Raw genomic sequence first — 14,441 nt, forward strand, 5'->3', positions numbered from 1 at the left:
GAGTTGTAAAAATATAAAAAGAATTGACTTTCTTCACCTGAACTCTTTTTTAAAGATTAATTTCAGTTGCTCGTTATTAATTTGGACATCAATGATATTTTTGATCTTTGTTATTATTATTTTTTTTGAACTAGAAATTGAGAATTAGGGAGTAAAATCTAAGACTTTATTCAAATACACTTACCACCACATTAAGTCTGTGAGTGCGATCTTTGCTATTATTTAATTAGTATTTATTTTATTGGTTATTTATTGCTTTTAATGTTCAAATTCAATGAAGATAAAATGTTTTTAAATGATTGGCTGATTTTCTTTTGCAGATCTATTAGCAATCCATCCTTCGATTTTGTAAGATTTTAATATACTTATTGTTTAATTTAAACTGTGTTTTACTTTTCTTGTCGTGCAATTATATTAATTCTAGGACTTCGTTATTGTAGAAATATAACAAGAGAAATGGAGGTTCTCCTTGCCATTGGAGGTACAATTGCTGGTGAAATTGCTAAAAACTTGGTGGCTCCTATTTGGCGACCGATTTATTATCTGATTTACTACAAACATAACATCGAGAATTTGAAAGAGGAGCTTCAGAAACTGGATGACAAGAGAACTGAGGTGGGGCTACGTGTGAATAACGCCAAAAGCAACTTGCAGGTGGTTGTTGGTTCTGTAATTCGTTGGCAAGAGAAAGCAGATGGCATTGATAGGAGGAGTAAAGAATTTCTTCAAAATGAAATGAATGTGAACAAGTGTTTGAACCGTTCTTCCTTGAGTAGAAAAGCTAAGAAGATGACAAAAAATATGCTTGCTTTGCTCGAAGAAGCGAGGAATTTTGATGAAATAGCCTATCCTGATCCTTGTCAAAAGATAGAATTATGGTTCAGTGATGAACGCATCAAGAATTTTAAATCCAGGGAATCAATTCTAAATGACATCTTGATGGCCTTAAAGAATGACGATCTTCGTGTGATTGGGATTTGCGGAATGAGTGGTATCGGTAAAACCACTATGGTAAAGCAGCTTATGAAAAACATGGAAACAAAGAAATTGTTTGACGAGTTTGCTATGGTAGCCGTGTCTGATACTCCTGACTTCAGAAAGATCCAAGATGAAATTGCATCTTGCTTGCGATTGGAACTCAAGAATGATGAAAGTGAGGTGGTAAGAGCAAGCAAACTGCATCAGAGGCTTACCAACTGTGATAAGAGGATCCTTCTAATATTGGATGATGTTTGGAAGGAGGATGGTTTAGGAGAAATTGGAGTTCCTTTAGGTTGCAGGAGCAATGGATGCAAAATCGTGTTGACTTCACGAAATGAATTTGTGTGCTCTAGTTTGGGAAGTCAAAGAAATTTCCTAATGAAAGTTTTGAATGATGAAGAAGCTCTAGTTCTTTTCAAAGAGACAGCAGGTGACTCAATTGGCCATGATTTACTCGACACGGTGAAGGAGATTGTAAATGAATGTGAAGGCTTACCAATTGCCATTGTAACTCTTTCCAAGGCATTAAAAAACAAAAACAAACACATTTGGAATGATGTGCTTCGACATCTAAAGAATTCTAAGCTGGAAGATATCTCAGGAATGAAGGCAAAGGTGTTTTCTGCAATTGAATTAAGTTACAATTATTTGGAAGATGAAGAGGCCCAGTCATGCTTTTTGCTTTGTAGCTTGTTCCCTGAAGATTTCAATATTCTGGTTGAAGATTTGCTTGAATTTGGAATGGGCCTAAGGCTGTTTAAAGGTGTTGAATATGTGCATGAAGGAAGAGATAGGATCTATAAGCTTATTGATATGCTCAAAGGGTCAAATTTGTTGCTTGAAGGTGACGACATATGGAACGAGTCTGTCAAAATGCATGACCTTGTCCGTGATGTAGCCATATCACTTGCCTCCAGAAATAAGCAGTGGCACACATTACAAAGTCAAGCTAGAATAAATGAGTGGCAAGGTAAGGATTGGTACAAAAATTGCACTGCAATTTCACTTCTGTGTGAAGACATCAAAAAACTTAAAGATCATTTAAAGTGTCCGAAGCTTGAACTTTTACAGCTTTGGCATGATTGTCAGTTACAAAGCCTTCCAATCAACGTGTTAGAAGGGATGAAAGAACTCAAAGTTCTATCTATAGCCTCCCTTATCCCATCACTGCCACAATCAATTGATGTCTTGAAGAATCTTCAACCCTTATGTCTTTTGAATGATAGGCTAAACGAGATGCATACAATTGGTGCTCTCGTGGAACTGGAAATACTTCAAATTCGTAGTTATCATTTAAAAGAGCTGCCTGCAGAAATAGGATTACTAAAAAATCTAAGGTTGCTAAACCTGCGCAGGGTCAAGAACCTTAGATACATTCCACCAGGTGTATTATTAAGGTTGTCCAAACTAGAAGAGTTGTATCTTCCACCTGGATATATGATGAAATGGGAATGGAAGGAAGACGAAGAGAAAAACAATGCAAGCCTCAGCGAGCTAGAGACTCATCATATAACTGCATTGCATATTACTGTAGTAAATGCCTACATTTCACCTAAAGATTCAGTCTTTAGAAACTTAATAAGATTCCACATTTTTGTAGGCAAATCAAAGGTTCATATTGTTCGCAAAGATTCAGAGAATATATTGTATCTTGAAGGAGATGCAAGTGATATTAAAGGGAGTGGGATATGTGTTTTGTTGAGGAAAGTTGAAGTCTTATATTTGGTAGAAGTGAAAAATTTGAAGAAAATTGTAAATGAGATAGAAGATAATAGTTTTGCGGATTTGAAGCGAGATGAATGTGATGCACTAGTGAAAATTCCAGAGTCTCCAAAAAGTCTCCTCCCATACTTGAGCAATTTAAGAAAAGTAGATATACGGGGATGTGATAAGTTGAAATACTTTATTTCACTATCCATGGCTAGAGAGTTGAGGCAACTTCACAGCATGACTGTAGAGTCGTGCGAAAAGATGGAGGGAATTTTCTACAGAAACAAAGTGAACGATGAGATTGAGTCGCCACTTACAACTCTCTGCTTGAATAACCTTCCAAACTTCATTGGATTTATCTACAAGGTAAGCTTTTATATTTTTTATAATTAAAGAAAATTTTAGTTTAAATATGAAGACCATTTTATAATTTTACTTGTTTTTAAACTTTTAGTAATTATTTTTATTACTTAAAAAAAATTTCATTATTTTAAATATGTACGAGTAATCCCTTGAAGAAAACATAATATATTTATAATTTACTTTTATCACTAATATGACTTGGCGACAAATTAATGAGGAAATTTTTTCTTGAGAAGCTCTCGAGCAATTTTTCAAATCATGCAATGACATACCTGTATAAATTGATAATTTTTTTTAAAATTATACATTATTTGAAAAATTGCTCGAAGCCCTCACACTGACATATTAATCCCTTGCATCATAGCGTGACTGAAAAAACAATAGTTTTCATTTTTTTTTAAATTTAGTTAAAAAAATATTTTTCTAATAAAAAATAAACCAAGAAAATAATTTTTACTTTTGAAAAAATAAAATCATTTTCCACATCTTAAAATATTTATATATAAATTTATTAATAAATTTTATTTTTTAAATTAAAATTAAATAATGACATACCTTCTATATTTGCTAATTGTTTTCATTTTATACAGAAGTAATTGAGTTTTAATTTTTATTCCAATGGCTAATATATATATATATATATATATATATATTCGTGTTTGACAGGATATAGAACAGTTGAGTGCATCTGAAATGAACAATAGGATGGAAATTGTTCAATCTAAAACTGAACCAATGGAAAAGATTTCTATATTATTTTCTTCTCTTTGGCTACGACTATCAAAGTTGCAAAAGCTTACCTTGTGTAATTGTGGTTTGGTAAAAGTACTGTTTCATCCTTCTGTTGCCCAGCAATTTACGCAGCTTAAAGAATTAAATATCTTAGCATGTTGTAAGATGGAATATATAGTTGCAGAAGCAAAAGAAGAAGAGAAAAACAAGGGCATAAGCAAAATAGCGTTTCCTAATCTGACTAAGCTTGATCTTGGTAATCTACCAGAGCTGGTGGCTTTCTTTGCAGACAATGATATTTCTTTTGAGTTGTACTCATTAGTATATTTGAAGATATGGTCTTGTCCTAAACTGAAGACACATTACTGTGAAACTCCAGACTCATCAACTTTGAACAAAAGTTTCGATCAAAGTGACCTCAAAGTCATGTTCCCAACAAGCTCAATTGCTCAACGCTTACTAAGAAGAGGAGAGCCAAAAGATGTTTCCAAGAAAAAGGTATGTACTTATTGAATTTCATAACGTAATGCCATTGAAATTGTTGAAATTTACTTTAGGGTTTGGGAGTTAGAAGCATTACACCTACAATAGCAATGAATGAATTAGATGATCTCCCTAATAAATTTGGCAGGATATGGAGATGGAGCAGCCAAGCACATCTCAAATGAAAAGTGGACCAATGGAAATGATTTCTACATTATTCTTTCCACCAAATTCACCATTATCAAATTTGCGAGAGCTTAATATCTTTGAATGTCATTTTCAAGAAGCAGCCTTTTCTCTCTCTGTAGCTCAACAATTGGTGCAGCTTAAAGACTTAACCATTTGGTCATGTGAGAAGATGGAATACATTGTTGCAAAAGATAAGGGAAGAAGCAAAATAGTATTGTTTCCTAGCCTAACTTATCTTCACCTTTCAGATCTGCCAAATTTGATGGGTTTTTGCAAAGATAATAATGTTTCTCTTGAGTGGTCTTTGTTAGAAAAATTGTGGTTTCGTGAATGTCGGAAAATGAAGACATTTTGCGTTTCAGTTCCAGAATCATCAACATTGAGTACGAGTGCTGAGGTTGATCACCTTGATACTACCTTTTGTGCCACATTGATACCACGAAAAAGAAAAAAGCAAGATAATAATTTCAGTAAAGAGGTATGCCTTTCAAGATAAATTATAATTATTTGAAATGAATAAATGTCAATTTGAATTAGTATTTATTTAATTTCTCAATTTTTATTTATCAAAATTTTCAAATCAATTATATATTTTATTTTTATTTAAAAATTTCATATTTTTGTAGTTAAATAAAAAAATTCACATTTTTTAAATAACATATTATAACTATTTTATGCGACACATGATATATTTTCAAAATTTATATTTTATAAAAGTTTATTCAATATCTATCAATATGATGGTTTTTTCTGCTATATTGGATATGGAAAAATAAATAAACATTTACACAAATTCATATTTATATAATTTTTTTTAAACTAGATTTATTTTATTAATAAAATAGTTCTCTGAACTAAATATTTTTATTTAATTATGTCTATTAAATTCATTCATATTTTTTATTATTTTATTATTTTTCCTTCTTAATAATTAAAAATTTGTGAAAAATAATTTCAAATCAAATTAATGTATTTTAATTTTTATTAACATATATTAAAATAACAAAATGATGTTTTTAAATTAATTTTAACAGTATTTTATTTTTAATTTTTAAAACTTATGTACATAATTTTTAATATTATCAAGCATGGAATATGAACATAAATATTGAATACAACTTTTGATAGATTAACTTATTGATACTCAATAATATTGAAAATCATGCATGTAACTTTTAAGAATTAAAAAAAATAAAATTTTTAAATATATTATTTTGTTATTTTAGCATTAGTTAATAAAAATTTAAAATGTGTGGAATTCAATTTAAAACTTATTTTCTATAATGTTTTAATTATTGAAGAGAAAAATATTATAATTGATGAAAAAGTACACAATTGACTTTAATATTGACAAAAAATGATATTATCAAAATAAAAATATTTATTTCAAATGACCATATTTTAATTTTATAATATAAATTATCGTTAATTTTTTTAAAATTCAATTTAGTTTATTAGCTAAAACTGTAACTAATATTAAAATTTTAGTTTTATTATTAAAAAAAATTATCTGTTTATGTTGTTTTATAAAGAAAATTTATCAATCTAATTACTGATTTATGAAAGTGAATCATATTATTAAATAATGTTTTGTATTTTTATAAAATATACATGTTGCTCAGAGATTTAACCTGATAATAAGTATATCTTAGTAAATCTGAGAGATTTTAGTTCTGCTCCTCAATTTGACAGGTTTCATTAATAAAGACTCAGAGGGATCCATCTGTTAGCAATATTGATGAAAGTTGTGCATTTCCATCCAAATTGATTCAACAGTTGCAAAATGTGAAAGACCTTTGGATTGAGGGCAGCGATTCAGTGGAAGTAATATTTTCATTTGAAGGGCTGATTAATGGAGTGCTCAATTCAGTGGAAAAGATATGGTTAGTTGATTTACCAAATTTGAAGCACCTTTGGTTCAAGATTCCACCAGAAATCACAGCCTTCCAAAACCTGCGAAAGTTGATTGTAATAGATTGTGATAATTTAATAAACCTTTTCTCAATTTGCTCGGCCAAACTTGTAGGAAAGCTACAATCAATAGAGATTAGAAGGTGCAAGAGGATGGAGGAAATTATTGGAAAAGAGGATGAAGAAATTAGCATGCAAAAAATTGTGTTCCCTCAACTAAGGTCTCTGACACTTGACAATTTACCCAACCTCAACAGTTTCTGCAATACGATTTATGCTCTTGAATTTCCATTTCTAGAAACATTGGAGTTTTGGAAGTGGAAAAGGATGGTGACATTCTCATATGGATCATTAAGCATGCCAAAGCTAGAGAAGGTTATGATAAATGGAAGGTGGCATCAATTGATGGGATCTGATCCAAACCTTAATGCAAAAATGAGTGAGTTGTTAAAGATGAATCAATAAGAGGTATGATTCATTTCCTAATGCCTTTATTTAGAATGGTAAATTTTTAGAGAATTCAAGTGAATTAATTTTTTTTTTTAATTTTTGTGTTTAGAAAAATTAAGAATATAAGAATTTTTTAAAATTTTTGTGAGAATTGATTTTGAATTAAAAATTAAGCATTGCTTTTCTTTAGTTATTGTTTTGAAATTTTGAATTTAGTTTTGATTGGTGAATTTGTTTTGATTGGTGAATAACCCACACTTGCATAATCTCAGGAATATCTTATAAATAATTAAATATGATAAATAATTTATTTGTTACACAAGAACTTGATGCCACTGACAATGGTGATTTTGATTATCCCAAATTTCAGGAACAAGGGGAAGCTGAGTTTGAGTCGTGAAGACGAAAGTGATGAAGCTGCTTTTAATGGAGAATAGCATTGGGATCAAGGTGTTCAATGAAGATTGAATATTTAGGATTTTTTTTTCTCGAGTCTTGAAGTTGAAAAAAATAAACAAGTTGAAAAAAATAAACAATTTCCTTCTCTCGTGATTTCTCATCAACAAAATTTCATGAGTCTTAAAATTCTAAGGCAGGTGTTAAATAACTTTGCTGCTATTAAAGACATATGAAAGATTTGTTCATGTTATTGTCATGCTATGTTTAGTTCTTTTCCTTAGTTTTTCAATGGGACGACAGACAACTATGTCCATAGTTCATATGGATTGTCTATCATCAGTAAGGTGACTTCTTTGTCTTATTTTATTATTTTGTGGTTGCTAGTTGTATAGTGCGTGAAATTGTTTGGTTTGGTTTTTTTGTATTTTTAAATTTCTATTCTAATAATATTTTTACTGTTTATGAATAAAAAAAGTAAATTATATTTTAGTCTCTAAATTTTAACATAATTAATAAATTGATTTCTGTATTCTTAAAATCAAATACTTAAATCCCTATATAATTATTCTGTTTAAATTGGAGATCTTTCTCTCCATAATTCCATTAGTCAAATGTTCAAAAGAGAATAAACATTTCAAATAACTAAAATATCATCATAAACACTTAAATCCTTTTCAATATAAGTGAGAATTTTATGTTGTATAAATTATATTTTGATCCTTAAATTTTAGCATAATTGATAGATCAGTCTTTATATTTTTAAAACTAAATCTTTAAATCCCTCTATATTTAATTCATTTAAAATTACAGTTATTTTATCCATTATAAGCATTAGTTCAAAGCTAGTGTATGATCAAATTTTTCCAGAAAGTACAATTGTTTCCTAAAATACTCTTTATAAAAATTTATAATTTACTTAAAAGTTACTTGGTAACACATAAAAATAACTGAAATTGTAAGTATTTTATAAAAATTATAAAATTATAAGTATTGAAGTATTTTAATGAATGGAAATTGAAGATCAAAAAGTATTAAAAATTAGTTAAATGAGATATTATAGATAAAAGTTAATGAAAACTTAAGTATTCTTTCAAATAAAAAATGAAGGATCAAAATGTTTAAATTATAATAAATGAGGATAGACTGACCATAAAGGGATTTAAGAGTACGATTTTTAAAATAGAGGGACCGATTCATTAATGTTAGAGTGTGAACATAATCTATATATAATAATAGGAGATTATATAATCATAGGTTAATTAATTGATAGAGAATTCTTAAAAGTTGGATTATTAAGGCCTTGTAATCTGTATATATACACACTTACTTCAATTAGAATATACACTAAAATTGCCCAATTATTTCTTATTTTATTATATGGTATCAGAGTCTCTCCCGTAGAGATTTGAATTTTTCCTTTTCTGTTATGTTTAGAGAATTAGGGCTCCTATTCTTTTAGGTTACAAATATAGGGTTATTTGCTTTTCACTCACCTCAAAGTCCCCTTATCAGATCTATGGTCCGTTTACTGTTTGAGTATTGAGTGGAGGTATTTTTGGTTTGGATCGCATTCTAGTATAAGAGTATAGAGTTTTGGTTGAAATGGTTTCTGATAATAAGACTCATATTGTTAAAATTATCCTAATGCCTTCAGTAGCGACTAAAACAGGTAAAACTTGTCTTATTTGCTCTTCGTATAAATGGGGCATTGATTCTGGTGCCACGGATCACATGACAGATAATCCTCATATTTTTACTAGCTTTCGATCTCATAAAGTACCTTCTCCTGTTATTATAGCTAATGGGCCAACCTATAATGTTGAGGGTTTTGGGACTGTTAAACTCACTCCTTCTATTACTCTATCATCTATGCTAAGTTTACCTAATCTTGCCTTTAATTTAATTTTTGTGAGTAAACTTACCAAAGATCTAAATTGTTGTATTTCTTTTTTTCCTGATCATTGTCTCATTTAGGATCCTGTGATGAAGTAGATTATTAGCAAAGGACATGTATCTGGGATCTCTACATTTTGGATGCATGGGTGCCTCGGTCTGTTGCCTGCTCCATTGTCGTGTCTCCATTTGAAGCATATTGTCGGTTGGGACATCCTTCTTTGCCGATTTTGAAGAAGTCATGCCCTTAATTTCATGAGGTATCTTCATTGGAATTGTAATACCCGGCTAGACTCCGGTATCGGAATTCCTACCGTCCGGTGGAATCTCGGATGTCGGAAGCCTCTAGTAGGGTAGAATCATGTTTTCATAAAATGTTTTAAGGTATTTCAAGGTTTTAAGTTAAATGGAAATGAGTTTTTGCGTGAAAACAACCTTGAAGGAAAACTCAGGTTCGGCCGCCGAACCTCAAGTTCGGCCGCCGAACATGCATGCCTTCGGGAGCGCCTTTAGGCCCCCGAAAGCATAAGTGAGGAAAGTCCAGGTTCGGCCGCCGAACCTCAAGTTCGGCCGCCGAACATGGCATGCATGCGGAGGCACATTCGGCCCCCGAACGTGGCCTGGCCAGCCACTATAAAAGGGTCCCTTAGCCGAAAACGGGCGAGCTTTTTCCCCATTTCCGGCCAAGGTGAGTTCTCCGCCACCCCTCACCGATCTTGAGTCTTTTCCTTCAGATCTTTCAAGTTTTTCACTAGTCTTCATCTTGTTTTGAAGATTTCCGAGTTTTGAGCAAATTTTGGAGCTTTGAGGTTCAAGAACTCAAATCTCTTCCAACTCCAAGTTAGATCGCCTCCACCCTCGATCTTCAAGAGGTAAGAGTCGATCTCTAGCTTACATTATGTTTTAAACAAGTTTTATGCAAGTTCATGGGGTAGAAAATGCATGTGTAGCTTATGTTGAGCTTATGGGTTTTTGATGTGATTTTGAACAATGTGGCTTGCAAATGTATGTTGGATGTGTTATAGTTGGGGTTTTAGTTAGTTGATGCCCCTAGGAACTTGTATGCTTGTGTATGAGTGTTGTAGAATAGGTTTATGCATGTTGGTTTGAGTTTGGAGGCATTTGTGCATGTTTGAACCGAGTTTCTGCCCTTTGGGAGAAACCAGGTTCGGCAGCCGAAGGGACTTTCGGCCGCCGAACCCTCTTATGGAGGCAGCCTTCGGCTGCCGAAGCTTGCCCCCGAAAGGAGACTTTCGTCTCTGTCTGGGAGTTTCGGCCGCCGAAAGTGCCGCCGAACATGCATGAGTTTCGCCTCTGTCTGGGAGTTTCGGCCGCCGAAGGTGCCGCCGAACCTGCCTGACTTTTGGCTCTGGAGGGACTTTCGGCCGCCGAACCTGCCGCCGAAAGTGCCCTGCCCAGCCCTTTCTTGCATGTTTTTCTATGATTGTTTCATGATGTTTTAGGGGGTTTTTGGGGAGTAGTTTAGAGTTATGTTCATGTATGTTTGGTCCCTCATTTGAGTCCACCTGTGTAGGTTCGGACCCGAGGAACCGAGGACCCCAGCAGTGAGTCTGTTGCCCCAGTGTCTGGTCAGAGCTATCCAGAGGTGAGTGGAATAACCCTTTATGTTTTTAAGCAAATCAATTACTAGGATTGAGCATGATCATGCATCATGAATGCCATGTGATGAATTAGGTTGCTTGCATTAGAATTCACGAATATGTTGCATTGCATATTTTAAATGTGGATGTGGATGAATGTTGGATGATCCATAGCCCTCGATCTATGATATGACGATGTGATATGTACGGTACGGAATGTAAGACCAGTGGGACCCATTCTACGTTCGCTGGCACTATGTAAGGGAAAGACCAGGACCCATTCTACGTTCTGGCACAGTTGGACACTGTTATGTTATGATATGTAAGGGAAAGACCAGGACCCATTCTACGTTCTGGCACAGTTGGACCATGTAGAGGGCTATTGGTGACAAGTTCATCCTTGATGTGATTAGCTGTGATGTGATGCATTTCATGTTATCATATGTTTTAAATGTTTTACTATTCTGCTTACTGGGCTCTAGTAGCTCACCCCTCTCCCTTTTTCCCCAGGATTGCAGGTACAGGGTAGACCAGGAGGTTTACAAGAGTAATGAGGCCTTGTGCATGTAATAGATAGTGTGGACATGATAAAAGTATTAATGTTATGTAAAAGTACAGTTTCAGTCATGTAATGATATTGAGGTTTAGAGATTGTGCTTGACATTATGTATGAGGTATCCCTTTTAATACATGATCTTGGATGTTTTATAATGTTCATGTAAGCCAACTCATCTTATGATGTATCGCCCATTGGGGCATTGATGAGATCCCACAGAGGGGTCATGATTATGATTATGAGTTATTCAGTGCATGCACAGGTTGAGTTTGGCTTATGAGTGAAAGAAAAGTTTTAAATTTTTGGTATGTTGTTGATCATGTATGGGATTAATCAGGTTCACAGGATGTATGTTAGGCTTGCTACGGGTCCCGGCGACCTTAAGTCGACCTGGATCCTAGCGCCGGTAGCGGTCCGATTTTCGAGTCGTTACAGGAATATGAATCATGTCATTTTGCAAAACATCATCGAAACTTTTTAAGTCCTAGAGTCAATAAACGAGCTGAGTTTGCTTTTGAATTAGTTCATTTAGATATTTAGGGCCCATGTCCGGTTGGATCTAAGACTGGGTTCAGATATTTTATCACTTTTGTGAATGATAACTCTATAATGACTTGGATTTATTCTATGAAACATCGTTCCAAGTATTTTCTCATTTTTCTGCCTTTTGTGTTGAAATCAAGACTTAATTTAATGTTTCTGTGCAAATTTTGCGAAGCGACAATACTAAAGAATATATGTCAGAATCAGTCTAGGCTTATATGATTCAACATGATATTCTTCATCAATCGTCATGTATTGATACACCCGCTCAAAATGGGATAGCTGAAAGGAGGAATCGATATCTCCTTGAGGCTGCTCGAGCTCTGTTGTTTCAAATGCAAGTTCCTAAGCAATTTTGGGCCAATGCTGTCTCTATTGCATGCTTTCTCATTAATCGCATGCCCTCCACAGCACTAAATGGTAATACTCCTTATAATGTCCTCTTTCCTAAGAAACTATTATTTCCTCTAGAACCACGACTTTTTTGGCAGCACTTGCTATATTCGGAATGTCAGACCTCATGTGACTAAATTTGATCCTAAAGCTTTGAAGTGTGTTTTTTGGGATATTTTTGCCTTCAGAAGGGGTATCGATGTTACTCTCTAGACCTCAATAAATATCTGGTCTCAACAGATGTAGCCTTTTTCAAAAAAATTCCTTTTTATCATATTACACAAATCTCTTCTAATCAAGAGGAGGATGATGAGTGGCTCATCTATAGAATCATATCTAATGGTGGGACCTCTTCGAGTATGTCTTCTACTGTACAATCTGATGGTAACATTCCTTCTAGTACTCAGCCTCCTATTAAACCGTCAGTTATTCAAGTTTACTTTCAGAGACCAGTACCTGATGATATATATCCTGCACCAGAATCTTCTTCGCCATTGGATCCACTACCAAGGTAAACGACAATGTAAATCTGTTTATTCTGTTGCTAACTTTTTGTCTTATAATCACCTGACTCCTTCTTCTACCTCCTTAAATTGTCTATCTAGATTCCATTTCTTTGCCTAAGTTAGTTAAAGAGGCACTGACCCATTCTGGATGGCGTGATTAGGGATGGCAACGGATCGGGTATTTTCGGGTACCCGATCCGACCGAACCCTAATAGAACGGATTTGGGTAGTTATAATCGGGTTTGGGACGGGTTTGGATTTTAAAAATAATACCCGTTGCGGGTTCGGATCGGATTCGGATTTTATGTACAGGGTACCCACCATCCGAACCCGTTTATATAAATAATTAATTTAATATAAAAAATATATTTTACAATAATATTTATAAATTTTTTTATATATTTTTATTTAAAAATTTAAATTTAAATATTTTTAAAAATATTAGATTTTTTAAATGAAAATTATTAATGAGAAATATTTTTTATATAAATTATTAATTAAAATATATAAGATTAAACGGGTTCGGGTTTTATTCGGGTAATAATAATCAGGTTTGGTACGGATTCGGATAGTTTAAATTAATTTTTAATCGGGTTCGGAACGGATTCGGATATTAATAATATAAATCGGGTTCGGGTTCGGGTAGTTTAATTTTCGCGGGTACCCTACCCGTTTCATCCCTAGGCGTGATGCAATGTTTGAGGAGTCAAGGCTCTAGATGAAAATCATACTTGGAAACTAGTTGATTTACCCTTTGGCAAAAAGGCTATGGGCTGTAAATGGACTTTTGCCATCAAAGTCAATCCAGATTGTAACGACCCGAAAATCGGACCGCTACCGGCGCTAGGATCCAGATCGGCTTAAGGCCGCTGGGACCCGTAGCAAGCTTGACATATAACCTGTAAACCTGTATAATCCCATACATGATCGACAACATGCATAAAAATTTAAACTTTTCTTTCATTCATTCCTCATACACCAAACTCAACATGTGCATGCACTAACATAATCATAAACTTGACCCCTCAGTGGGATCTCATCAATGCCCCAATGGGCGATATACATGTGTTGAGTTGGCTAACATCTGTATCATCAAATATCTAAGATCATGCATCAACAAGGGATTACAATAAACTATGGTCAAGCACAATTTTAAACCTCAATATCATTACACATAACATAACTATAATCTCTTACGTTACATCATAGTACAATTGTCATGTCCACAATCTAACTATTACATAAACATACTTCAAGACTCTGGCTAACCTCCTGGTCTACCCTGTACCTGCACAGCTGGGGTTAGGGGAGAGGGGTGAGCTACAAAGCCCAGTGAGCAGAATAGTGAAATCATATATTAAAATTCCATGCTTTCATGAAATGCAACACATCACAACAAATCACATCTCGGATGGTATTGTCACCTATAGTCCTTTACATAGTCCAACTGTGCCGGGACGTAGAATGGGTACAACCGGTCTTTCTCTTAACATAACATATCATAACATTCCAACGTGCCAGGGACGTAGAATGGGTACAACCTGGACTTTCTCTTACATCGTGCCAGGGACGTAGAATGGGTACAACCTGGACTTCCATACCATATCATGCCATAATATCATCATACCATATGAGGACTAAAGGATCATCCAATAACCAATCCACATCAACATCATAAATGCAATGCAACATATTCGTGAATACTAATGCAAACAACCTACTATATCTCAT

General features: G+C 33.7%; 1 protein-coding gene across 5 annotated transcripts in view; it reads left to right on the forward strand.

Moving 5' to 3' along the window:
* LOC110607529 (disease resistance protein At4g27190) overlaps window positions 1–7,629 on the forward strand; it is a 41,574-nt gene extending 33,945 nt beyond the window's left edge. For 2 of the 5 annotated variants that reach the window (XM_043954415.1, XM_043954414.1), the window contains exons 3-8: window positions 321–348; window positions 441–3,057; window positions 3,721–4,284; window positions 4,418–4,936; window positions 6,151–6,837; window positions 7,190–7,629. In XM_043954415.1, coding sequence (XP_043810350.1) covers window positions 457–3,057; window positions 3,721–4,284; window positions 4,418–4,936; window positions 6,151–6,834 — 4,368 coding nt within the window. In that variant the 5' untranslated portion in view covers window positions 321–348; window positions 441–456 and the 3' untranslated portion in view covers window positions 6,835–6,837; window positions 7,190–7,629. Of the gene's footprint in view, window positions 1–320; window positions 349–424; window positions 3,058–3,720; window positions 4,285–4,417; window positions 4,937–6,150; window positions 6,838–7,189 lie in introns of all 5 variants that reach the window. The other 3 variants (XM_043954418.1, XM_043954416.1, XM_043954417.1) reach the window with 2 other exon arrangements.
* The last annotated feature ends 6,812 nt before the right edge of the window (window positions 7,630–14,441 follow it).

The sequence above is a fragment of the Manihot esculenta genome, chromosome 2 (genome assembly GCF_001659605.2).
Source record: "Manihot esculenta cultivar AM560-2 chromosome 2, M.esculenta_v8, whole genome shotgun sequence".
Taxonomy (NCBI): Eukaryota; Viridiplantae; Streptophyta; class Magnoliopsida; order Malpighiales; family Euphorbiaceae; genus Manihot; species Manihot esculenta.